General features: G+C 47.1%; 2 protein-coding genes across 7 annotated transcripts in view; both read left to right on the top strand.

The window, feature by feature from the left end:
- Nucleotides 1-6,475, top strand: part of CRAMP1 (cramped chromatin regulator homolog 1) — a 68,031-nt gene extending 61,556 nt beyond the window's left edge. For both annotated transcript variants that reach the window (XM_058570380.1, XM_058570379.1), the window contains exon 21: nucleotides 2,539-6,475. In XM_058570380.1, the coding sequence (XP_058426363.1) occupies nucleotides 2,539-2,703 (165 nt within the window). In that variant the 3' untranslated portion in view covers nucleotides 2,704-6,475. The remainder of the gene's footprint in view (nucleotides 1-2,538) is intronic.
- A 911-nt stretch (nucleotides 6,476-7,386) lies between these two features.
- JPT2 (Jupiter microtubule associated homolog 2) lies at nucleotides 7,387-26,066 on the top strand. Of its 5 annotated transcripts, XM_058570372.1 has the most exons (6): nucleotides 7,416-7,474; nucleotides 10,675-10,809; nucleotides 13,189-13,337; nucleotides 19,126-19,268; nucleotides 22,228-22,276; nucleotides 23,327-26,066. In XM_058570372.1, the coding sequence occupies exons 1-6, from the start codon at nucleotides 7,431-7,433 to the stop codon at nucleotides 23,512-23,514; spliced, it is 708 nt and encodes a 235-aa protein (XP_058426355.1). In that variant the 5' UTR covers nucleotides 7,416-7,430; the 3' UTR covers nucleotides 23,515-26,066. The 5 variants fall into 5 exon arrangements, with proteins under 5 accessions (XP_058426356.1, XP_058426355.1, XP_058426359.1 ...); XM_058570373.1 differs by lacking the exon at nucleotides 10,675-10,809 and having other exon boundaries at nucleotides 7,387-7,474; XM_058570376.1 differs by lacking the exons at nucleotides 22,228-22,276; nucleotides 23,327-26,066 and adding an exon at nucleotides 21,621-22,201.
- Nucleotides 26,067-26,649: the final 583 nt, after the last annotated feature.

Raw genomic sequence — 26,649 nt, 5'->3', positions numbered from 1 at the left:
TGAGCAGCATCTCCCTGTGTCTTCGCTTGTTGCTGCTGCCCAGCTGAGCTGGGGAACTGCGTTCTGCAGAAGGGCACAGATGCCCCCATGGGTCGCTCCCACGGTTGGGATGATAACAGTAGGAGTTGCATCATGGCAGACCCTTGACGTGGAGGCGAGACTCAGTTCGTGACCCTCATCTTTTGACCGGAATGTAGTGTTCCTCTTTTCTTTGGCCAGGCTGTCTGCTCATGTAGCCACCCAAGCCTCCATCCCACCTGTGAGCAGTGTCTGTGGCACATGCGGCTTGCATGGATGAGTGCTTGTTGGGGGGCTGAAGCTTGGTACATTTAACTGTAACGCAGGGCACAAAGGGACAGGTTCTATAGGAGAGATTCATACAGAGGACATGCTTAAAAGGGAGAGAATTTTAAAGCTCGAGTGCCCCTTGGCTGGGCTCAGTTCTTCTGTTCAAGTCCTGGAGCAACGTTTCCAGATACCGGCTCCCAGGGTGTCGAGGTGTCAGTGAGCGTCCCTCGAGGCTTTCATAGTCAGATTCTTGAGGGAAACCTGGATCAAACAAAGCTCCCACAGCTGTTTCCCACAGACTCCTCAGCTTCTTGGTATGTTAATGTGCATCTTGAGACCTGAGGAACTTATGGGAAAGCTTTGGAGAATTCTGAGCTGAGCCATAACATGACTGGAAATTTCACCCACATATAAACACACACGGGATAGAATAGTAAATCCCCCTCCCCTCAGTGTACCTGTTTGGCCACAGAACCCTTGTTCAGAGAACACCTTGTGGCTCTAATGTCCTCGCAAGGAGCTGCTCGCTCTCCCCTCCTGTGTTTGTGTGGACGCTGTTGCACTTGGCTCCTGTAGAGGTGGGCTCTGTGAAAACTTTCTGAGAAAACATGCCGAGACCCCGCTACTCAGAGGGTGGCCCAGAGACCAGCTATAGCAACACCTTGGAGTTGTTGGAAATACAGACTTGGGCCCCCCAGGCCTGCCAAATCAGAATCTGCATCTTTAACAAGGTTTCTGGGCGGCGTATCGCATATGCAGGCGAGGAGCACACAACAGAGACGGTTGCTGTCCATGAACTACTATGTCCACAGCAGTAGCTTAAACACATTTACCTACGGAATTAGCAAGTGGTTAGGGAAAGGATCTGACCAAGAACTTTCTACACTTAAAAACATGAGTGTGTTTCTGAGAAAGTCTTTATTGTCTTGAAGTAAAGTCTGAAACGTGTGGCTGAAATGATCTGGTGTTGGATTTGAACAGAAGTGATGGAAGTGAGGAGTGGGTAGCAGAGGTGGGACTAGATTGGCCACAGATTGATACTGATGAAGCTGGTGACAGATATGTGGGGGGAAGACGGTTACTATTTGCTCTACTTTTTTTTTTTTTTTTTTTTTTTTTTGCTGAGGAAGATTTGCCCTGAGCTAACATCCGTTGCCAATCTTCCTCTTTTTTTGCTTGAGGAAGATTAGCCCTGAGCTAACTAACACCTGTGCCAATCTTCCTCTATTTTGTATGTGGGTCACCGCCACACCACCGGCAAGTGGTATAGGTCCGCGCCCAGGATCTGAACCCGCGAACCTGGACTGCCAAAGCAGAGCATGCTGAACCCAACCACTACGCCACAGGGCCAGCCTCTGCTCTACTTGTTGAAAACAAATTTCAGTTTGTTTGAAATTTCTCATAATAAAAACTTTAAAATTCAGTTCATGCCGTAGGTCTACTCAGAATTTTCCAAAGGCTTCTTATTTGTTCATATATCATGCAGTTCATTAACAAATATTTATTGAGAGTCTACTATGTGCCAGGCATGGCTACAGGCACTGAGTAAACGAAACAAAGGCCCCATCTTCATGAGACTTCCACTCCAGCAACGTAGACAGACAATAAACCCTGAAGACTATAAATTCCATGTATTTGTCTACAGAATAAAACCCTAGTACCTGCAGCCCTACTGTGCACAGTCTAGTCTCTCTGTCCTCGTCTTCCACTCTTTGCCTTACTCACTGTCACAGCCGCCAGCTTTCTTGTCTCTTGAATAGCCGAGGCCTATTCCTACCTCAGGGCCTTTGCACTTACTGTTTCTTCTGAGGGGAATATGCTCCCGACCCCCATGGCAAACTCTATTGCCCTTCTCTACTTCCGTCTCCTTCAGGCCCTCCCACAGTCTCTGCATTCCTCTATGTGCCATTTGCCTCTTTGTTTATTGACTGTGTTCCCCATAAGTCTCATGTGGTGGGAACCACCACTCTGATCCCAGCAACCAGCTGTGCCAGGCTCACAGTAGGCTGTTGTGCACGCTTGTCAAAAGAGAGTGTTCAAAACCACAGAGGTGATTCTGAAATTCTCTCCAGAGTCCTGGGCCACTGTTATACATGGCCAGTCAATGGGAGATTCTACTCTTCACTATAGAGAGACACCAGGTTCATTTGCCTTCCACTGAAGTCCACCCGTAGTCCCCAATCACTTCCAGTCCAAATGACGGGCCAGCTGCCAGCTGACATGGTCTTCCCTGTGTCTTCCGTCCTGCAGGTCGTGGATTCCCAGCTGGTGTGCATGATGAACGAAAACAGCATTGATTACATATCTCGGTTTAACGATTTGGCCCAAGAGCTGTCCATCACCGAGCCCGGCCGCCGAGAGGTTCTATTTGATGGTGGTGGAAGTGGGCCCCCTGTTGGCGACCTATCCCAGTGACTGCACCTTGTGGCGGGGGCATCCTGGAGGCTGCAGAGGAGGGCCTGCAGGGCTGGTAGTCCTCAACTGTGGTAGCTGTAGCCCTCTTCAGACTAGAGAAAACATAAGTCAAGCCCAGGACCCCCGGAAGACGGTCTGAATGGAGGCACCTCTGCACCCCAGAATGCACAACATGCAGGCAGCCGTGTCCCAATGGGCAGAGGACAGTGGTGGCCCAGGAGATGAGGATGAGTTCTTTGAAAGGGCTAACATCAGACATTGCTGTGGCATCGGAGCAGTTCCCTGCCACTTTTGGGGTCTCACGTTAGGATCTGCATAGCAACCACATTTCCACCCATGCTCCTGCCTTGGTTGTTGTGTTGGACATTCCAGTGGGTTTTCTTTCCGAAAGAAAGGGGGTATGTCTTGGCCTAGTTGTTTTGTCCTGGGGAGTTGTGATCTCCTGGTCCCTGTCCCAGCCCTGCTGGGAGGCTCCAGGCCACTGCTGCTTTCTTTCTGCCAAACCACACTTTGGTTGCTTTCTCTGCAGAGTGATGATGGGGGAGGACAGCTGGGCATGGCCTGGGCTCTGCCTGGTGGTGTCTGCACCCTGAGACAGCGGACACTTCAGAGGACACTCTGATAACAGGGCAACAGAGGGTCCAAAGGCAGTGTAACCAGTGCCATCACCCCAGAATTACTGATCCTTGCCTAGTGCTTCCCCCATCTAGAGGTTTGTTCTGACTGACTTAACAGGAAGGGGAAAAGAATCACGTCTTATGCAGGTTGTGTGGACTTCTAGAAAAAATCCCGCTAAGCATGTTGGAAATTGTTTTTCTTGTGTTTTAAGAATTAGGAGACATTGAAGAGGAAGAACAGAGTTTAGTTGGTTTCTTTCCTGTGTCCATCTGCAGGTTTCTTCTCGGTGATCTAAGATGTTATTTCTATCGGGATGCTCCTTAAGCACTCATTTAACTACAGATAAGACTCTCCTAATGAGTTCTTGAAGTTCTAATGTGTTAGTGTTTGGCATCTGAGACCAATGGCCTCTGCAGGGAAGGTTCCCTCTTGTTCAGAGTCCCCTCTTCCTGTCATCGGCGTTGGTGCAGAGTACGCCCCAAGGCGTCAACATAATCCCGTGCATCTGCTTTTGCCCCATGGTCTCCTGTTTCTCCTCTTCCCGTTCCGGGAATCCAGGCAAGGGTCACACATCCGGTGCAGTCAGAGTGCGCTAAAACTATGTCCCTCTGGTGTGCCCCTTGAGCCTCCTTGGGTGACCAGTTGTCACCACTGCAGATGGTCCGATGTCCAGTCTTTCCCCAGAATAGAGCTAATGAGACTTCTTTGCCTTCTCAGCCTTGGGAAGCTCAACACACAGTCACCATGCAGCCACATTCAGCCTGCTGCCTCACCCTCCACCCCACCACCAGGACCCATGTGGCTTCTGTAACTCACTTGAGCTGACCACGTTCTCTTGCTCACCTCTCTGATGGTGGCGGAGAGGCAGCCCTCAAGGCCAGTCCCAGCCCTCTGCACAGGCTTCTCTCTCTGTCCACATTGAAGAGCTGAGCCAGTGTGAACAGGGGGAGAAAAGGTCTTTTTTGTGAGTAAGCAGAGCGGACGCTCTTGATCCCGTTGTCTCACCAGCTGGTTGCAGCCAGTCTGGGCTGCAGACATGGCCGTTCGCTCTGAGCCCTGGGGGACGCAGGACAGTGGGCTTCAGGCACTAGCATCCTTCCTGTGTCTCGAGTGTTTCTCAGAGCTCTCGCCTGAGGTGCTTCCCTCTTTCGGATCTGGTTCTGGGCACAAACGTCACTAACAAAAGCCTGTGTGGGCAGCTCCTCTGGGCTCTTAAGAAAAGTCCCAAAGCTCTGGAGATACGAAAGAAAGGGACGTGGTGCCACTTTCTTAAGAGATATGGACAGCATTGTTTGAACCAGAGTATTTTTAAACTAGTTTGTGTTTTGTGATCAATATATCAGCTTCCTGAAATTAGCGCTTTATTGAGCTGAACAAGATCAGTAGATCTCTCTGGGCATCTCACTTTGTTAGGTCTACAGTAGGTGAGGACACCAGGCCGAGTTTAGGCCGCTACTAGCTTTCTGGGACCAGAGCTGCCAAGTAACATTATAGCATTGATGCTGGGAGCAGTGCCCAATGGCAGTGTGCACTGTGCCAGAGACAGTAGGAGTCCTGAGCTGCTTACTCATCAGGGGACAACCCGAGGCAGTCTAGTGGGTAGGTTGGCACTATTACCCAGTGACATCTGAAAGGAGGAGAACTCTGGAGATGCGGATCAGCTTTTGTAGGCTATTTAGCAGCACCTTCCACTGGGGTCTCGGGCATAGACTCCATTTAGGAGCAGCTGACTGTGGCCAGTGTCATTCAGTGGGGAGGTGAGTTAGGGAGGAGGGCGGACTAACTCTTCTCATCTGTAATAAAGCTGACATGATTCCAGAAAATTGTGTTGCTTCTCAAGCAACCAGACAGGTATAGGCATTTGCTTGCCATATTAAGGGAAAATGGTGTCATTTGTAGCATTAAAATGCTGGATGCATTTTCTCCCAGCCTAAATGAATAGATACCTATAAAAAGAAGCAACTGTTCAAGGCTGAGATTTTCAAAAGACCGAAGCAGAGAAGCCTCCCACTTCCTGCGTCTTCCTCTGCTTCCCAACGAAAGCTGTGATAGTCTCAGGAGGCACCTGTGGCTTCCTTTGTGCATTTGAGCATGTTGTGATTAAGACCAGATCAGTTTCTCAGAAAAATCTTTCCCTAGTCACTCTAATGTTGTCTGGGATCTTTTTGCTGATTCATCTTTTCTAGAGATTATCTCTGGTCTCAAGAGAGTTGGCATTTTGGCCTTGCTTGTTTATTGTGAGTATCCAGTGTGGAGCATTCCATTCTCTAGAAGACAGAGAGGCAAATTGAAGTTCATGATTCCACATAAGGTTCCTGATAACATGTATCTCATCTCTCGGTATCTTCTAGGTGCAGGGTACTTGCTCAGGGAGTGGGCATATTTGGAAACATTTCATTGGTTGATCTGCTTGCTTTCCCACATCTCCAGGTTCTTAGCATCAGAATAGTATTCTTTATCATTGTGTACTGTGGCCTCATTACTGGTGGGTGTCCTTTTCAGTTTAATAGCATCTTTAGCTAAATCACACCATTGGATCCAAAGTTGTTGTGCAAAGAAAAGTTATGGAATCAAAGACACTGGAAACAAGGGGAGGAGGAAAACAGCAGTTGCTTTTTTTATTTTAAGACATTGAGATTAGATGCATTTGTGAGGAAAAAGGGCACTTTGTCTTAAGGAAAAAAAAAAAAAAGGAAAGAAACCCACAGCAAACCTTTCCTGATCCCACAGTAATTTGTAAGTCATGTTAAGTAAGTTAAGTCTTGGAAGCACTACAGCAGCCTGTACCCTTCGCTCTGTAACAGGATAACTGGCTCTGGAGCTTATGGGCAGCAGAACTTATTGCTGTTTCTTTTAATAATCGTTAAGCCATATCATCTAAGGTTTTCGGCTTGTTTGAGATGTGAATTTGTTTTATAGATTATAAATATACATATACAGTATATGTATAAAGCAGAATGCCTGTCCTTCCTGATTATTTTTTGTACCATATTGTAAATTATATTATTTATTCTTTACCAATTTTGGGAATAAAAGGTGTTTTGGTTATTTAATATAATAAACAAAAGCTGTTAAACTTCTTATGTTTAAATTTCCAGTTCAACTTGTAAATCTGTTTTTATTATTGTGCATAAATACATACTAATACTTGATCTAATAATTGTCGTTTCTGCCTTTTTTTTAAAAGTGTGCACTTGAAAAACAGCTCAAGTGGCCCTCATTTGGTGAGATCTCAGAGGAACAGATGGGCTGTCCACAGTGTAATTTAGCAACAAAACACTGCTGAATGTTCTTTGGGTTTTTTGAGTCAGAAATAGAGCAACTGGGGCGTTTTATCCCTCGATTCCTATTGATGAGGAAGTCTTTCTGCGGCCTCTTTTGCCCCCCGGACTGGGCAGGACAGAGGAACTGCTGAATCCTGGAACACACCAGTCGGGATCAGCCAAGGATCCACATGCCACTGAAGGCTGGCAGAAACCAAACGTCTCCCGACAGACTGGACTCGCGTCCTTCAGAGTAAAGCAGCAGTGGTCAGTGGCGACCAGGCAGCGGTTGCTGCTGGAGAAAAGTCTAGACTGTGTCTTGCTCGGCGCCCCCGCCCGCGTGTCCGGCATCCCCGCACACCAGCTGTCGGTCGGATCGCGGCCGCTCCGCCCCAGCAAGCGCTTCCGGGGGAGCGCGGCCCGCGCCGGCGGAGGGAGTTCGCGACCGCCCGGGCGTCTCGTCCCAAGGCGGACCTCAGCACCGCTTCGCGCCTAGGCGACCCGGGACCTGGGCTGGGGTCCCCGCCAGGCCGCGAGGGGCACGAAGCCAGCCCGCCGACCGCGCCCCGGCCCCGCCCATCTGAGGGGCAGCCCGCCCCCTGCCGGCAGGCTGCCCAATGTTGGCGCCCGGCGCCGTGAGCGGCACCTGCTCTCACCAATCGGCTGCGAGCGCGGCGCGCTCTCCCAGCCTCCATCTCGGTGGCCGGGGTCCGGCGCCGCGATAGGCTGCGGCAACCTGACTGGCGCCAGTGGCTTCCAATGGGCGCGGGTGGGCGGGCCTCGCGCTGCGCGGGGCCGGGAGGGAAGGGCGGTGCGGCGGCGAGGAGGCGCCGAGTGGCGGGCGACATGTTCCAGGTCCCGGAGAGCGAGGGCGGCCGGACCGTCTCCAGGTGCGGCGCGGGCGCGGCCTCGGGGCGGGTCGCGAGTGAGGTGCGGGCGGCGGGGGGCCGGCGGCGGCCATGGGTGACCTCACGGAGCCGCGGCCTCCAAGTCCCGGTCGGAGAGGGGCGCACACGCGGATGTGCTTCCTGCCCCCGCCCCCGCCAGGGTCTTGGCGGGGGCCCGAGGTCGCCTCCCCCGCGCTCCGCGTCCTAGCGCGCGTCCCTTCTAGTTGCGAGCGCGCCTGAAAGGCGCCGGCCGAGCGGTCTGTTGCTTTGGGGTGGGCAGTGCCAGGAGTCCGAGTCAACGCGGGTTGTGCGGGGCCGCGGGGGGCGCTCTGCGGAACCTGTGCCAGCGCCGGTGCGCTTGTAGCCGGAGCCTCGGGGAGAGGGCACCGTCCTGGGAGCCTTCCCTTAATCTTACAGCCCAGGAGCCGGGCGGTGCCCTCCCCTGATCCCACAGCCCCGAGAGCCAGGCGGTGCCCTCCCCTGATCCCACAGCCCCGAGAGCCAGGCGGTGCCCTCTCCTGATCCCACAGTCCGGGAGTCAGGCGGTGTCCTCCCCTAATCCCACAGCCCTGGGAGCCAAGGAGTGCCCTGTGTAATCCCACAGGCCCGGGAGCCGAGCAGTGCCGTCTCTAATCCCAGAGCCCTAGAGCCAGGCAGTGCCCTCTCTAATCCCACAGCCGTGGAGCCAGACAGTGCCCTCTCTAATCCCACAGCCCTGAAGCCAGGTGTTGCCCTCCCTGCCTTGCTGACTGGGAACTAGGCTGGACTGCAAGTGGTAGAAGGGGTGGTTTGATTGTAGGTGTCTGACTGGGCTTCAACTCTTAAGAACCTATAGTGCAGCATGCTTTCTTTCTTTTCAACTTTTAAAGCACTCTGGGTATTGGAAGTCACATAAATTAGAGTTGCCAGAGCTGGCTGGAACGTCTGTCATGTCATGGCAGGAGCCAGCTTGCATTGTGAAATTTTGGGTCTTCAGATGCCCAAGAGTTTCTTTATTGTGAGCCTCTTCTGGGGCCCAGCCTCTCCATAAAACTAGAAGAGCATGTATGTGTGACGAGTATTAAGATAAATACTATATAGAATAGATACTAAATAAGAGAATTGTATAGAATAGATACTAAATAAGAGAATTGCTTCAACTTGGTAAAAACCTTGTAAATTTGGGGGAGTTAGGTCAGTATTCAGTAATATGCCTAACCAAATAATGAGTTATTAATCCATGGAACAGCGACTACTCATCTCTCGTGTCTAGATCTATACTGGTATGGGCCGGAAGTTTATTCTGGAGTGCTCAGACTGAATCGAGTTTCTGATAACCGCTTTTCTGCACCACCCACACCAGCTGGGCAAGGGCTGCTCCCCAGCCCTTTCTCAGTTGTGTCCATTGAGTACATTCCCTCTTTGTTTACACTGTCTGGCGCTGGATGCCCAGGAACGAATGAATGCCACGAGTGACACGGACGTTAGGCTGACTTCTGGAGCTACAGAAGTTAGCTGCAGGGCTGGTGCTCTCAAGTAAGACTCCACACTTCTTTCGGAGATTAGTTTTTGGAGAGGATATTATGAAAAGGAGAAAAATCTTCCTTTTAGGACATTGAAGAGGGAAAGCAGACTTAATTGGGTGATGAAATATAATTGGAAGCTTCTGCTTGGGATCCGTTAGAAGCTTTGTGTTCTGACGGCCATTTTAAAGGAATTGCTTAGCCGGACAGGCCTTGTAAAGTCTAATTTTATTTGGCTGTGAGGGGAAGGAATCAAGTGGTGGCTGTAAGATTACCCAGCCGGGTTTTCTTCTCTTAAGACCCTACATCTTTTGTTTTCTCGCTGAGGGATTATTTTATGTTAAAGGGATTTTGAACTATAAAAGCATTATGCTTTAGCCATCGTTAATCTAAGGTCTATTAAACTGTGAGATGCATATTTGTAAAGACTTTAATCCAAGTCTGTTTCTCTCACTGCTTCTCTCCAAGCCTGACCAGTCCCCAGGAGCTTTTCTGAAACACAGGGGCACGCTAGTGGAGGGAGGGTCAGGGGCATGGAGACCCTCCGGTGAGAGTGGCTTTTGTTTTCTCTGCCTCTGCCATATTCCACTTGAGCTGTGTGTGTGGCTGTTTTTCTTGTCACATGTCCCTTAGTTTCTCTCGTGTATTTTGAGTATCTTTATTGAAATATATTGAGGAGGTACTACAAAAGGAAAAATAATTGGGAAGCATCCCTACATTGTGAGTTCATCCCCAAAATGTCTGAGCTCAGCAGTACTCCCATCTTGCTCCCCGTAATTTGTGTCCTAGTGGTAACTGCACTTGATGGTGAGCCTAGTGAAGGCCACGTTGAGCGCATCGTTGTGGGTTATATTTTTATTGAAATGACGACCTAACTCTCAGTCCCATTTGAGACCCTTTTGGGGCAGCCTGTGCAGTTTGCATGACTGCTGTGGAGGCTGTGAAACCCTAGTGTCGACCCCATTGCCTTTGTGATGGAGATGGTCACTGCCCCTTCGCAGGTAGCTTGGCCATTATGCACAGTAATCTCTCTGCTACAACATTCTTGGGCACAACTTTCCTTTTCTTATCTTGTTTTCAAAATAAAAATCAGAAAAGTACCCAGAATAATGTAATAAACGCTTTATTTCCACCACCCAAAATTAGCATTTGGTCTTTTCACATAACCATCGCTTACCTCCTGTGCCCTAATGGTACCCTTTTACACATGGAGACCACAGATTCAATTTGGGCCTCACTTCATCCACGGACATCTTTGGAGCTCCAGTAACACTCAGTGCCTCTGTCACATCGCTCCCACGAACGCTGAGACCACCTGCACACAGCTCTAGCCTTCCCAGGAAACGTGAAGCTTCTCCAGGCCAAGGACTGCACTTAACCCTCTCGTGTCCCAGGGTCTGGTGCAGGCTTGCCAGTGACAGGTGCTCAGGGAACGTGTGAGTTGGACTGAAGGAGGGTGAGAGGCTGAGGAGACTTGAGACTCTAGGAATGTAGATTGAGAGTCAGGAAAGAGTCCAGAAGAGCTCTGAATCGAGATGAGTCGACCCCGAATCTGCTCTGACAATTTTCAGGACCTTGAGGGTTTGAAAGAAGACCCATGTTTTAAATAAGTCCGTAAAATAGGAATTTTAACTCATGCCAGCATGAAACTTGATGTTCACTTCAGTTCTGAAGATTGCAGATCTCTCCCTTGTTTCAAAGCGATGGCTGTGGAGACCCAAGCATGTCAGACCTGCTACAGTTCTCCAAGAAAAATACGGAGAATGTCATTGTGACCAGGGCTCTGTTTATAAACAGGTGCCGAAGTCAGATGGCTTCACCGTGTCCACCAACAAAGTATGTGAGTTGAGGTCTTATTAAGCCCTTTCTAATTTAAGTCTGGTTATGGGTTATTTAAAAATGAATTTTTTTTTTTCTCAAACTGAAGTAATTTTTTTCCTTCATCAAATCCTTGAGGAAAAGCTAACTGCTGAGTGGGCACCCACCTCCCCATCCTCCCAAGCAGACAGGCCTGCCAGTTGCATGCTTGGCTTTCGTGGTGCTGAGTGGCTGGCCTGCGGGTCTCAGGCACACTGTCTGCTCTCTGTAAGCAGATGAGTACTGCTGCAGGCCTGCCTTTAGCCGGAGCATCTGAGGACTCTTCACTTTAAATTACAGTGAGTGATCAGCTCCATTTCTAGCTCTTTTGAGGAAACACAATAACATTTTTTTTTCTTTTTTTTTTGGTGAGGAAGATCAGCCCTGAGCTAACACCCGTGTTAATCCTCCTCTTTTTGCTGAGGAAGACCGGCTCCGAGCTAACATCTATTGCCAATCATCCTCCTTTTTTTTTCCCCCCCGAAAGCCCCAGTAGGTAGTTGTATGTCATAGTTGCACATCCTTCTAGTTGCTGTATGTGGGACGCGGCCTCAGCATGGCCGGAGAAGCAGTGCGTCAGTGCGCACCCAGGATCCGAACCCGGGCCGCCAGTAGCGGAGTGCGCGCACTTAACCACTAAGCCACGGGGCTGGCCCACAAAAAACATTTTAAATATCCTGTTCTTTTTATGAAGTAGATCATGGGCACCTCGCATCATCGCATCATGTGGTGTGGAGCTCTGCAGTTTCGTCTACTTCTAAGTGTCTGCAATCACAGACGGTCCTGTTGCTTAGGACTAGTGAAGGAGCATGAGCCACTCACTGGTTTAAAGTCCAATTTTGGTGGTCCTCTGTCTCCTTTAAAAGGCATTTTAAAAAGTCTTGCTTGGTGTTCTGAAAAGATGCATATGAATTCAGTGTGTTCCTGCTCTGCTAAAGTGGTCTGAAACTGGGGGTGTCAGGACAGAGCTTTGAAAATTTCTTGATTCTTTAGGTATTGCAATAAAAAGCGACTCGAAGTCCTGATCTTCCACTTCTGAAACTTCCACTTCAAGCTTCCAAATAGTGCATGACAGTTTCCCAAAGATCGAGACTTCAGGTAGATATTGCTGTTGGTGGCTGAGCAGTGGGAATACCAGTGTTCTCCATGGATGTTTAATTAAAATCAACACTTGTAGAATGCCAGTGTATTTTAGGGATGACACTTGGTGCATGTGTGCTGATCTAGAATGAACAGTGACGCTAGCTGGCGTGTTCTCTGATTCATTGGATGTGCCAGACGTTAGGACTGGAGGTGATTATCCTGGTGTAAATTCCTGGGACTCACCTAGATTGATGTTGGTGGCACTCTCCCTTGTCTAAGCCAACACCCTCCAGTAGAAATGTGAGCCATGTAAGGAATTTTACATTTTGTAGTAGCCACATTTTAAAAAGTAAAAAGAATCAGGGAAAACTAATTTTGATGGATTTTATTCAACCTGATATATGCAAAACATTATTTCAACATGTGATCAATATAAAAGTCACAATTAAAGAGATATTTTGACTTTTCCTCTTTGTGCTGAGTCCTGGAAATCCAGTGTGTGGTGTACACTTACAGCACTTCTGAGTCGTAGGACCAAGTCTGTGCTCACGAGCCACGGTGGCCCGTGGCTGCCCTTCTGAAGACCCAGCTCTAGGGCTCAGGCATGATCTCTGGGTAACTGTGCACTGCCCCCCTCATTTGTTTCTAGAGGCCTTTAAGAGAGGCGTGAGGGCATAGTCTGAGCTCTAGATCCAGACTGCCTGGGTTTGCATCCTGGCTCTGCTGCTTCCTACGTGACCTTGCTTGTGATTTCTCTCTATCTCAGATTCATCATCTGTGAAAATAGTGCCTGCCTGAGAGGGCTGTTGTGTAAGGTCCTTGGAACAGTAGCTGGCATCTAGTAAGCACCTGGCAAATGTAAGCTACGATATTAAACACTCCTGAGGGTGTTTATAGTATTAAACACTACTGTGTACTAATTAAAATGGGTATTAAACTCTGCTGAATGTGGCTCAATTTGCCTGTTTTAGGGAAACTTTAATTTTACTTATGAGAGGTCACAGGAATAATTCAAAATATACACATTTCTAGAGGGTTTTTGGCATAACCAAGATATACAAAGAAGACTTTTAAGGGGACCTTAAGGGGGCAGTAAAGGAAGTGTGCCATGTGGCCGTCTGTAAACTAGTCATGCCAGTATTAAAGAATTGCAGTGTGTGTAGTTTTTCCATAGACATTAAGAAAGTACACCTGCCCTGTCTAGCTGTGCCATACCGCCTGAACAGTGACGTCCAGGTCAGCCATCAGTGACTCACGCTTACTCTGTGCTTGTAGGGCCATGAAGCCCCCGGGAGGAGAATCGAGCAATCTTTTTGGGAGTCCAGAAGAAGCTGCTCCTTCAAGCAGGCCCAATAGGATGGCATCTAATATTTTTGGACCAACTGCAGAACCTCAGAACATACCTAAAAGGACCCATCCCCCAGGTACGGGCCTTTGTGACTCATCAACCCTTGGCCTCTGCCTGTTCTCTTTATGCTGCTCTCCTGATAAAAGTTCTATTTCTTTATATTGATCTTTTCAGATATTTTTCCTGGTACAGGTTATCCCTTGCTATCAGAGCTCTGGAATGTAAGGAAGGTTTTATCCTGACTTTTACTTTGTGTCTTGAAGGTGGCTCGATCATTCTTCAATTCTCCATGTATCAACAGACTGCATCCAGGCACTGAGAACACAAAGGCAGATGATGGGATTCTGGTTCCCACCAGGGAGGCTCTCCCACTTGTCCCATGGACCTCTTGAGATTCCTGAAATTGCATGCAAATTGTGCATTTAAACGTTTTTCTTAGGGAGAGTATTTTTAATCAGATTGTCAGTGGGATTGAAAGTCTAAAACGGATGACTTGGTCTAGCATACATCTGTATGGTTCCTAGATACTTACCACACCTTCTAGTACTTACAGTGGGAGAGAATCTTAGAGAAATGTTTCCTTGGCGGATACTGTCCAGTTGAGTGACCATACAGTGATAGTTGCCTGAGGAGCTCCCCTTGTCTGTATCCATGGGGGAAAAGCAACGTTTGTTCCATCCTTAAAGATTTGAGAGGCCAGACACAGGAGTCAGTATTTCAGACAGATAATAAAATCAAGCCGAACCGGAGCTAGAACTGTCCCTACCCCACCCTGATTCTGGCTGCAAATATTTCTTGACTAAACCTGGAGAAACAAAAGCAGTAGATTCAAAAGCTAGTCGTTTGTGTGGTTGATTGTTTTTTGTGGGCGGGGCAGAGTGGAGGGTTTATGTTGTTTGGATAGTTATAGTAGACAAGCAAGTAGTTCTTCCTAAGTGAGTACTGTGCTCGTCGTGTCCCCTTTACAGTACAGGGCCAGGAGCGATCAGCCCTGCACATCCTTTGTACCGAAGACAGCCCAGCGGTACGTTCTGTGGCAGATGGAATCAAATCCTGGGCACTTGAAGGAGGACCAGCCAGCTCACTTGGCCCCAGCTTAGCAGAGTGTGTGTCTGGAGCTGTCCCTGTGGTGTCAGGTTCCCTGGAAAAGATGGCAATTTGGGGGCATTGCCACTCTGCCAGTCCCTCACAATCTCATGATTCCTTAGCTTTGTGATGCCCAAGGGGCAGCCTGGGCCCCTCTTGACCAGAGAGTTAGAAAGCATCTGTATTGTGCACGGTGACAAATTGTAGTGACAAGCACTGTGACTCCCTGTGCCGACTTGCTGCTTCACACGGTCCCGTTGTTGGGGTTTGTTTTCTATCCTGCAAAGTGCTCTTTGAAAATAATCTGTGATGAATTCTCAAAGGAAACCCGAAAGGAGAAACTGTTAGTGTGTCCATCGCTGCAGACCTAACTCCTGCCCTGGTTTTTTTAGTCTCCCAGACTTCGCCCCACAGCCCTCTGATGAGAGGGTCTGATTGAGAAAAGCATGCAGGTCAGAGTGTGTGACTTACGGCGTGACGGTCACTGAAAACTGACCAAGGATTGTCATACCCAGTGTTTCAATTACTCTTCATTCATGTGCTTTGCTGGTCACCTGGTTTCAGTTTTCCACAGATTGTCTTCTCTGTTCTCCTAACAATGATTGATTTGTGTGGATTGTTTCATATTTGCCAGGGGCTGTGCAAAGTGCTTCGCATGTGTTCATTTGGTCCTCTTTACAACCCTGGGAGGTAGGTGGTATTACCCCTTTTGCAGAGGAGACTGAGGCTCTGGGAGGTGCCCTGGCCTGCGAAGCCTCACAGCTTGTTGGTGGCAGAAGTAGCCTTTGGATCCCAGTTTTCCTGACTCCAGAGCTCATGCTCTAAACTTAGCACCTGAAGACACTGTTGGGATAAATTTCTCAAAATGGAGTTGCCGGATCAATTTAAAATACTGCTAGATGCTTCCAACTTGTCTTCAAAGAGGTTGCCCAGCGCTCATTGTGATGTCGGCAGTGCTTGTTCCCCACACTCTACCAACACAATGTCTATCTTTTGCAATTTGTTTTTTAAAAAAGTATATCTTGAATTTATTTTTCTTCAATTATGGGTGAATTGAGCATCTTTTCTCTCTTCAAAGCTGAATTCATCTTTCAGGTAAAATGTTGAATAAGAGACATGCAGTGTGACTACTTTTTATAAAGTTCAAAAACAGAACTATATTGCTTAGAGTTGGACACATACTGGTAAAACTATACAAGAGAGGCCGGCCCTGTGGCTTAGTGGTTAAGTGCGTGCGCTCCGCTACTGGCGGCCTGGGTTCTAATCCTGGGCGTGCACTGACGCACCGCTTGTCCAGCCATGCTTTGGCGGCATCCCACATACAGCAACTAGAAGGATGTGCAACTATGACATACAACTATCTACTGGGGCTTTGGGGAGAAAAAGAGAAAAAAAGGAGGAAGATTGGCAATAGATATTAGCTCAGGGCTGGTCTTCCTCAGCAAAAAGAGGAGGATTGGCATGGATGTTAGTTCAGGGCTGATCTTCCTCACACACACAAAAAATACTATACAAGAAATAACAAGTTTGTGGTTTCCAGAAAACTCAGGCATGTGGAGGTATGGGGTGATGGGAAGGACACGCAGGTTCGTGGGCACTGGCAGTACAACCCAGCGGTCGTTACCTGGGAGTTTGCTTTGTCGTGCTTTGTGATAAGTGTGTTAGGAACTTTTCTGTGTTGTTTCACAGTTTAAAAAGAAAATTTTAAATGAGCCGTGTCTTTAGCCAAAAACTTCAAATTGAATTACTTTTATCCTCCATTTTTACAAAAGCTGATTGCACATTTTAAAAAGAACTTGCTTTAGCCTTTGTAGCACAACCAGAAACGACGCAATAAGGGGATGGCCTCAGGCCGCAGTTCTCCACTTTGTGGTCTTGTTGAAAACAGCAGCCCGGCTCCGTCAGTGAGGGCTTACCCTGCCAGGCACTGCTCTACCCCCTTCACATGTATTAACTTATTCGTCTCACCAGTGACCCTAGCTAGGTATTAGTATCATTTCTTACCTTGGTAGAGTCGAGAAAATGAGACAAAAGAAGGTTGAAGTCACTTGTCCAGGCTCACACAGTTGGTAAGTGACTGAGCAGGGGCCCCGGGAGTCTGACTACAGATTCCTGCCCTTAACACCATGTTGTGCTGGTTCTCCGGCCAAGGGTCTGCAGCTCGGGGTGTGTGGATCCCTGGGAGGCCCGTGGCTGAGGGTCAGAAGGTTTGTGACTCCCTGAACTTACGTAAGTGTGTGTTGACATTGTGACCCCCTGAAGTTAGGTGAGTGTGTGTGGGCACACGTTGACCCCCTGGAGTTAGGTGAGTGTGTGCACATAGTGACCCCCTGGAGTTAGGTGAGTGTGTGTGCACATGGTGACCCCCTGGAGTTACGTGAGTGTGTGTGCACACGGTGACCCCCTGAGTTACGAGACTGTGTGTGCACACAGTGACCCCTGGAGTTACGTGTGTGTGTACATATGGTGACCCCTTGAAGTTAGGTGAGTGTGTGTGCACACTGACCCCCTGACGTTACATGAGTGTGTGTGCACATGGTGACCCCTGGAGTTATGTGAGTGCATGTGCACATGGTGACCCCCTGAAGTTAGGTGAGTGTGTGTGCACATGGTGACCCCCTGAAGTTAGGTGAGTGTGTGTGCACATTGTGACCCCATGGAGTTACGTGAGTGTGTTTGCACATGGTGACCCCCTGGAGTTGGGTGAGTGTGTGTGCACCTGGTGACCCCCTGGAGTTATGTGAGTGTGTGTGCACGTGGTGACCCCCTGGAGTTACGCGAGTGTGTGTGCACACGGTGACCCCCGGAGTTACGTGACTGTGTGTGTACATGGCGACCCCCAGAGTTACGTGAGAGTGTGTGTGTGCACGTTCTCCTGCAGAGGCAGCCCCGTATGTTTTCCCCCCGAAAAAGGCAACGACCCCAGCCCGGTCCCTGCTGCCTGGGCTCTGTCCCAGCCCTCGGTGGAGCTGTACTCCGTGTCCCCTAGAAGACTGACTGGCATCTCAGAAGGCCAGTCTGCTTTGTAATTCACTCTCAACAGGGGCCCTGAAGATGGGGCTGGACGCTAGCGAGAGAACGAAATGGGCCAGTGCCCCTTGGGGCTCCTGGGGTGCATCCTCCAGGTTGTTATTAGGGTGCTCCTGTCCTGTCGTAACGCAGTGGGTTACTGCAGCCCAGAAGTGACTGTTTAAAATTTCACTTCTTGAAAACAGTAAACAAAGATCAAAACTCTTTAAAAAAGAACACATTAAGCAGTCTTAAGCCCCTGCACCCCATCCATCCCATTTCCTGCACACACTTAGCCGCTCTAGGTAACTACTTTTGTGTGTTGGGAGGAGTGGAGTAACCACTTTTCTTTGTTCAGATACAAGCAAATAAGAATACTTCTCCCCTTACATTAAATGTTGCATGCTGTATAGATTGTTTTGCGCCTTTTTTCACAGAACGATATGTCTGGGGACGCTGTTTCTTTATCAGTACATAGAAAATATAGCAAATGTTTGCTGAGCTTGTGTGTCCCGGGCATTGTCTAAGCATGTGACAGAGGAGCTACAGGAAGTCACTGAATCCTCTTACAGCGCTATGAGGATGTCCTGTTATTATCCCCATTCTACAGATGAGGAATTTGGGGCACAGAAAGGCCCAGTAACGTGTGTGTGGTCACACAGCTAGTTACTGGGATGCATCTTCTTTCCTTCCAGAGCCCTGCTTGTGACGGCCTCACCTCTACCTGGCACAGCACTCTGTGGGCAGGAGTTGCTTGTTGTTTGCTGAGTGGGTATTGGATGGGAGCCATCTTTCTGCTTCTCGTAGGCATTTAGGCATTTACTTTTCATGTCCGTGCCTTAGTCATCAGCTTATAAGAAGTTACATCTTAGAGGCATTTCTTTTTTTTTTTTTTTTTTTTTTGAGGAAGATCAGCCCTGAGCTAGCATCCATGCCAGTCCTCCTCTTTCTGCTGAGGAAGACTGGCTCTGAGCTAACATCTATTGCCAATCCTCCTCCTTTTTTTCCCCCAAAGCCCCAGTAGATAGTTGTATGTCATAGCTGCACATCCTGCTAGTTGCTGTATGTGGGATGCCGCCTCAGCATGGCCGGACCAGCGGTGCGTTGGTGCGCACCCAGAATCGGAACCCGGGCCGCCAGTAGCGGAGCGCGTGCACTTAACCGCTAAGCCATGGGCACTGGCCCTTAGATGCATTTCATTAGGGTTGATCAAATCACTTATAGTTGGCAGCAAAGAAGTCTGTAATTCGCTGGCATATCTAGTTGTCACACTGGGAGTGGCAGCCTGAATGAAATCAGAAGAATGACTAATAAATGTTATTTTCCAGTTTACAGGTTTGCCTTGAATAGGGCATGTTATTAGATTCAGTTCTATCTGACCTAGAAATTTAGCAGCTGTTTGCTTTTAATCTACTAAAGAACTTTTCATAGGTTTAATGAAGAAGATTCTTTAACAGGAAAGCATGAAAAGTTCAAGGTTAAAGAAATTTCTAGAGGGGGAAGTGCTGTTTTATGCCATCGCACTGTCTCACCTCTAGAGGCCAGCCCAGTTCAGCTCAGCTCCAGAAATGCAGGCCCCCAGTAAAGGTGTTGGTTTTGTCATAGGTCTTTAGGAGTCTTTGTCAACCTGATCATCCCACCCCTGTTGGCCTGAACTCAGGACCGGCACTAGGGTGTTACTATGAGAGGAATCTCTGAAGTGACGAATGTGGAGTGTAGGATCAGATGGATGTTCTGGGTTGCTCACCACTCTGCAATTGTTTCTGCAGGGGGGAAAGGAAGTGGTATCTTTGATGAATCGACGCCTGTGCAGATGAGACAGCGTCTGAATCCACCTGGTGGGAAGACCAGTGACATTTTTGGGTCCCCAGTCGCTGCCACTTCACCCTTGGCACACCCAAACAAACCCAAGGTACGGACTACATTCAGATAGTAGGCATGAAAGAAAAACAAAACTTGAGCAAGTAGTCTTTAAAAAGGCTCTAAGGCAGGTGTGACATGTTATTAGGAAGAGACAAGGTAGGTGACGTGGGTTTTCGTGGGTGCAGTAATTAGTCACTGAGTTTCAGAGCTCCCCTGAGTCATCACAGAAATGTATTCCAACCTCGTGATGACTGAGCCCTGGGGGAGCTGGTCTTGGTGTGTCGGGAGCAGCAACTGCCCGCTGCCAATAGGCTGCTGCTCTTTTCTGCACAGCATCGAGGGCAATGAGGATGTTTATAAAATTTGACATACAATAGGGGAGTCATCTCTCACAAAGTTTCACTCTTTTTAGTGGTCATCAATAAGTACTGTAATGAACTGTACCTCAGGATAACAGTTGTTGAGGGCAAGTTTCCTTTCTAAAATAGTCCAGCCTATAAATGAAGAAGGAATAGTAGAATTCAAATATCACCATTTTGCAAACTTATAATGAAATTGTGGATTTAGGCAATGATGATCAGTGGCTGCTAACATCACAAAATGAGAGACAACCAAAAATTATGGGCCTTGTGATAAAAGTCCATCATGGACCACCTTTGAATTCTTGTCAAAAAAATCAAGCCTGAATCATACCAAACCTCATATTAATTGACACCACAGAGATTCAATCAGAGTACTGCAAAATACAGGAATTTACATGGCAGCAATAGAGGGAGAGCCTCCTGATTAAAAAGAGACTTAGGAATGCAACCCCAACCCTGTTTTTTTGAAAAAATGAGAAGACCCATCCTAAAATTTATATGGACTCTCAGGGGAGCCCGAATAGCCAAACAATCGTGAAAGTGAAGAACAAACTTGAAGGACGTACACTTCCTGATTTCAAAACTTAGTACAAAGCTAATGATGTGGTGCTGGCATAAGGATAGACATATAGATCAGTGGAATAGAATTGAGAGCCGAGAAATAAGCTCTCAAATCTGTGGCTAATTGATATTTCCACCAGGGTGCCAAGATCATTCAGTGGGGGAAAGAACAGTCTCTTCAACAAATGCTGCGGGAAAATTGGATATGCACAAGCAAAAGAATGAAAGTGGGCCCTTACCTTACACTGTATACAAAAATTAACTAAAAATGGATCAACGACCTAAATTTAAGGGCTAAAACTATAAAATTCTTAGAAGAAAATATAGGGACAAATCTTCATGATCTTGAATTTGGCAGTGGTTTCTTAAATATGACACCAAAAACACAGGCAATAAAATTTAAATAAATTGACTTCATTAAAATTAAAAACTTTTGTGCATCAAAAGACACTATCAAGAGAATGAAAAGAGAGCCAGCCCTGATGGCCTAGTGGTTAAAAGCTTGGCGTGCTCTGCTTTGGCGGCCCGGGTTCAGTTCCCAGGCACATAGCCACGCCACTCATCTGTCAGTAGCCATGCTGTGGTGGCAGCTCACGTAGAAGAACTGGAAGGACTTAAAATTATCATACAACCACGTACTGGGGCTTTGGGGATAAAGGAGAAGAAAAAAGAGGAAGATTGGCAACAGATGTTAGTTCAGCTCGAATCTTCCAAAAAAAAAAGAGAGAGAATGAAAAGACAAACCACTGAATGGGAGAAAATATTTGCATATCACATATCTGATAAAAGTTTGCCATCCAGAATATAAAAAGAACTACAACAACAAAAAGACAACCCAATTCAAAAGTGGGCAAAGAACTTGAATAGACATTTCTCCAAAGAAATATATATAATAGTCAATTAGCACATGATAAGATTCTTAACACCCTTAGTCATTAAGGAAATGCAAATGAAAATCACAATGAGATACCACTTCACACCCACTAGGATGGCTATTAGCAAAAAAGAAAAGAAAAAGGAAGATAACAAATGTTGGTGAGGATGTGGAGAAATTGGAACCCTCATACGTTGCCATTGGGAATGTAAAATGGTGCAGCCACTGTGGAAAACAGTTTGGCACTTTCTGAAAAAGTTAAAAGTAGAATTTACCATATGACCCAGCTTAGATATATACCCAAAAAATCTGAAAACAGGAACTCAGAACAGATACTTGTACACCTATTTTAACAGCAGCGTTATTCACAATAGCCAAAAGGTGGAAACAGCCCAAGTGTCCATAAACAGATGAATGGATAAAAAAAATGTGCTGTACACATAATGGGATGTTATTCAGCCATAAAAAGGAATGACACATGATACAACATGGATGAGCCTTGAAAACATATTCTAATGTTTTAAAATTTGAGGAGATGTTAGACATTTGAAGAATCATTAATTTTTGCAGTTGTGAGACTTATGGTTATATCTTTTTTTTTTAGGACATTTTTGTTTTTTGAGGATGATGGGCCCTGTGCTAACATCTGTTGCCAATCTTCCTCCTTTTTTGCTTTTTTCTCCCCAAAGCCCCAGTAGATAGTTGTACATCATAGTTTTACATCCTTCTAGTTGCTCTATGTGGGATGCCGCATCAGCATGGCTTGATGAGCAGTGCATAGGTCGGCGCCCAGGATCTGAACCGGCGAATCCCAGGCCACCGAAGTGGAGCGCACAAACTTAACCGCTACGCCACCGGGCCAGCCCTTAAAGGACGTTTTTAAGAGCCAGATCTTGAAATATTTATGGATGAATGAAATATCTGAGATTTGCTTTAAAATAATCCCACAGTGAGTGGAGGGAGTGAGGTTGGGACAACTGTGTGGCTGAGCCCAGGGAGGCACTGAGCTGATGTCATTGTTTGGCAGGTTACGTGGGGGTTCAGAGTACCATTCTCTCCACTTTGCTTATGGTTAAAATTGTCCATAGTAAAAACATTTTTAAAAGTTAAAAATAAACCCAAGTCACTTGTGCCCTGATTTTCATTGTCCATTTGAATGAGGGTAAAAAGTTTCTGAACCATGTGCTGACCTGGGATTTGGCTTGTCGCAGGACCACGTGCTCTTGTATGAAGGAGAAGACCCAAAGTTGAATCTTAAAGGTGAGCTTCTGCTTTCTGTCCCTGCCCGAGTGCTCTCACCCTGGACTTGCTGCTGGTGTGCCCCCGGAGGATGAGAGGGAATGTTCCTGTGCCCCTTCTAGGCCAGCTGATGAAAACAAGCAAGGTTGTGTTTATTGCCAAGAGGATTGAGTGTTTGAGGAATGCCGGGGAAATGGGCTCAGGTATTTTTGGTGAAGACTTCTAACTGGTCACCACTGACTTTGTCTTCACTTCTTGTCATTGTTAATCAGCCTAGGCCTAAGACCAAGGTGTCCTCTTCTAGAAGCTGATTTTGTGTAGTGAAGGGCAGGGATCCAAAACCTTTAATGAATTTGTGACCAAGGGTAGAGCTGGCAGAACTAATGCAGAAGAGAAGGGCATAAGAGAGCAGGAGAAGGAGGATGAGAAGTGAGAAGGAAAATGTGAGGCTTGCATGTGACGGGGAGAGGTGGTGCCTCCATAATTGGTTACCCAAGTTTTGAGAGTTGCTCCAGTGGTCAGGCTGGATATCACATGCAGAGACCCACCATGGTTCTCTAAGCCCACTGTGGGCACTGATTTCTTCTGCCTTTGGGTCACCATTTCCCTCAATGGATGACCAAAATACATAGGAATTCATGCATTCAAAAAGTCCAGAGTAACAGTGTCAGAAAGGCTTGCCTCACCCTTAGACCTTCCAGTTAAGGTGAGTTCCCTCTCCTCCTTGCTATGCCCATTTTGAGAAGGTTTCCTTTTTATAATTGAGGTAGAAGAAATGGAAATGAAGTCCAACAAGCAATATAAAGAAACAATCAACTTATTTAGGAATTTAGCAAGGAGTATTTAGAGTACTAAGCCCCACCTTTATGCCCAGTTCACAGATGGCCTCTGCTAATCGCAGTGAGTCTTCCTGGTAAAAGATGGAAGCCTGGCTTTATGTTGTTCTCTTTTCCCATCATGGTATGCATTTCCTACTAGCTGGTCTATGTCGCAGACTTCCCATGTGCACAGCTGGCCTGTCCAGGTAATGGGCAGCCTCTGATGGGACGGTGTGCTGACTCTGTCCCACAGCTGCAATGAGCACCTCACCCAGAGAAGAGCCTGGTGAGAAAGGCAGCCGGAGAGAAGCCGAGTGCACCCAGGAGCCCCAGCCCACACCCACGCTGGACAGCCATGAGCCCAGGTTGGGCCCGCGGCCTCGCTCTCACAACAAAGTCCTGAACCCACCCGGAGGCAAATCCAGCATCTCTTTCTACTAAAAGAAGCTGCTGCTTCCCCTGTAGCCAGACATGAAACTCAAGAGATAGGATTTCAAATATTATAGTTTATTTTAGCCCAAAGCAGTAGGGGTGGGGAGAGGGTCTGTTGTGTATCTGAAGCTGCTGCTTAGGCTCCATTGCCATCACGAGAGCCGCAGAGGACCTCGCCTTCCAGACTGCCGAGAGACACTTCTTTGTGGGGATAAAATGTGACTCCCCTGGTGTACACTCACTTGTAATTCCAGATGTGAGGAACTCTGAGACGGGCGGGGTAGGGAGATGGTGCAAGGCCACAGTGAGGCTTGACGAAGGGGCCTCTTCCACATTCTTGTGTATCAGCAATCTGCCAGCTAATCTGATATCTGGGAATCACTAACAGCATAGCACAGTTTAAAGCCTTTGAAAGAAAACCAGAACCACCTGTCCGTTGCTGTGGGGTAGAGGAGGAAGGCATAAGCCAAAACACTAGCAGGGTAGGGTGGGGGCATCTGGATAAACCCCCTTAGATCCTCCTGCCATTTACCCTTCATGGATGCGGTTTCCATTCCTGGGACAACTGCTGCTAAATCCCAGTGTCTCCTTTTCACTTCAGCCCCATGGTATTGTTCTGCAGTCTTTTCTCGAAACATCTTCATTGCTTTTCCTCAGCAGCTGTCAACAAAAACCAAAAAGTTGTTCTCAGCCTATGCTTTCTAGAAAGATTGTGTACCCTGATCCTCTGAGATGCCCATTTCTGCCGTCTAACACCTCGGCCAGATCTTACAGAGGATTCTCTGCCTTTCATTCACAAAGGACTGGTTTTGGTCTTTTTAAGGCTGTTTTGCTTGTGAATTGTTCCCTTTTTGCTCATCAACCTTAAGTCTAGGCCTTTGCTCCTTACCAATAATGTGGGCAGTTCCTTTCATAAGCTGTCTGACAAGGCCCACTGACTCCTGCAAGACTTTAAAACTCTCCAGACATATCCAGGTAATGGGGTTATTTAAATCCTTCGTATGTGTTACTTGATTCCTGTTGACAGTGGGAAGAAGAGATACCCCAGAACCTTGGGTTCTTAGGTTTGAATTCTTTAATAATATCTAAAGAGCTATTCTAAAATATCAGCTTTACATAAGTGACTGTTGACTCTGGTCTGTTTCTGACACCTTTCTAGAAAAAAGTCAGTTGCTCAGGTATACCAAAGAGGAAGAAAAGTTTGCTTACGCTTTATAAAGCTTTGCAGAATCTCTGGACCATATTCATAGTTTCCGGAAGAGACTTTGAGACCTTAGGCCAGGAGATTAAGTAGTTTGGCAGCAGAATCTTAAGTGGCCAATTCCATGATATTTGCCAGCAAAGATACTTGCTTCCAATTTGTTCCATGCAGGCTCTAAAGGGCTACAGTCTCAATTCCTACACTTCACTCATGTTGGACCAACAGTTCACAGGAGAGGATTTGGGTGGTGGTAGCTATAGGTATGAGTGCCTACAAAGCTAATGCCAAGTGCTAGAAATATCTTCATCATTATTAAAATTTCGAAAAGCAACAGCTGTGTTTAGTTGCACTCACAGTGGCCCAGACACTTAAGTGCCTACAGGTGCTGCCTGCCAAGCCCCACTTCTCACACCCAGTACATTGAGGGGGTCTGCATGTGGCTTTGTCAACCAAAGACAGTTGTCCTTTCAACTGCCCTCTGACTTTGGAGCCAAGAAACACTCATTTTATGTGACTCTATCAAGTACTTCCTGTCTCCATCCTTCAAATGGTCATTTACAAGCAAGTTTTTGGAATTCAGAGGATTTTTTACCCATTAAAAAATGTTATAAATGGTTAGCTTTTAAGCCCAAACACACTAACTTGTTTAACTTAAAATGTTCTGATGGTAGAAATGAACTCCCATTTATAACTGTTTTGTTGTGGTTTTTTACTGTACAAGAAAATGATTTGTGAATTCCAAATTGGATTGCCAAGAAGAACCCTGCATTGTGGTGCTGGCCCTTGTGGCTTCATCCCACCCTCACTGTCAGCCAGTGGGAGGAAGAGCGCTCCAGTTCTGTCCACTGGCAGGGATCTCGGTGGAGATGGGAGAAACCTGAGATGAGAATGAGGAAAACATGAACACAGAAAGAGCTTCTGGGCAGCAGTGACAGAACTCCCTGTGTCGCCGCCCCCCCCCCCCCCTTGTTTCTCTTCCTGAGACCCCAGCAGTGGGTTAGAGTGCCTGACTAGTCTGGTCACTGGGAGAAGCAGAAGAGGAGTTTCTGCTCAGGTGAGCCCGATGGGGGTAATCATTTGTATTGGGAAAATGCTCTGTACACTGGGGACTGCCTGTGTTTGGATGATTCATTAACTCTTAGCATCCTGTTAACCTCTAAGCTGCATTGAGAAATTACTAGGTTGTATTTTTATTAAGCCTTAAAATTTTTTTATGTGCATTTGGTGCCAACTTTTTTCTGGAGCTGTATCAAAACACCAAACCTGTACACACTTGCAATGTAATTTTGATAAGAACATTTTATTATTTTTACAAGGCAGAATTGGGTATAACAGTTGAATTAAACTTAGCAATCATGTACTCAAAGTCTTTGCCTGGTGTGTGTGCATGCGTGTGTGTGTGTGCATGCATGCACACATGATTTTCTCAACATCCATTTTCCAAAGTGCCTGAACTCTGCTTCCCTTTCAGCTTTTCATTGGTGACAGGGTTTGCCTTTTTTTATTCCTTTCTTTTTTTTTCATTTAGTCAGAGGATGCCCAAATTAATCTTCTCAAAGGTTATGGATTTAAGGTTCTTTTCTTTTGAAAACCAAAAACTTAGAGTAGAATGAGTGGGAATATGCCCCTGTTCTTTTTACTTTCTGTAAGTTAAAAGTAATGATCTTTTTTCTCTTACACCGCTTGTTTTCCTAAAGAACTGAAGGTATTTTTGTGTCTGTGAGGAAGATCAGCCCTGAGCTAACATCCGTGCTAATCCTCCTCTTTTTGTTGAGGAAGACGGGCTCTGAGCTAACATCTATTGCCAATCCTCCTCGTTTTTTTCCCCAAAGCCCCAGTAGACAGTTGTATGTCATAGCTGCACATCCTTCTAGTTGCTGTATGTGGGACGCGGCCTCAGCGTGGCCGGAGAAGCGGTGCGTCGGTGCGCACCCAGGATCCGA

The sequence above is a fragment of the Diceros bicornis genome, chromosome 26 (assembly GCF_020826845.1).
Source record: "Diceros bicornis minor isolate mBicDic1 chromosome 26, mDicBic1.mat.cur, whole genome shotgun sequence".
Taxonomy (NCBI): domain Eukaryota; kingdom Metazoa; phylum Chordata; class Mammalia; order Perissodactyla; family Rhinocerotidae; genus Diceros; species Diceros bicornis.
The sequence above is the reverse complement of the archived record's forward strand: the minus strand, read 5'-3'. Positions and strand labels throughout refer to the sequence as shown.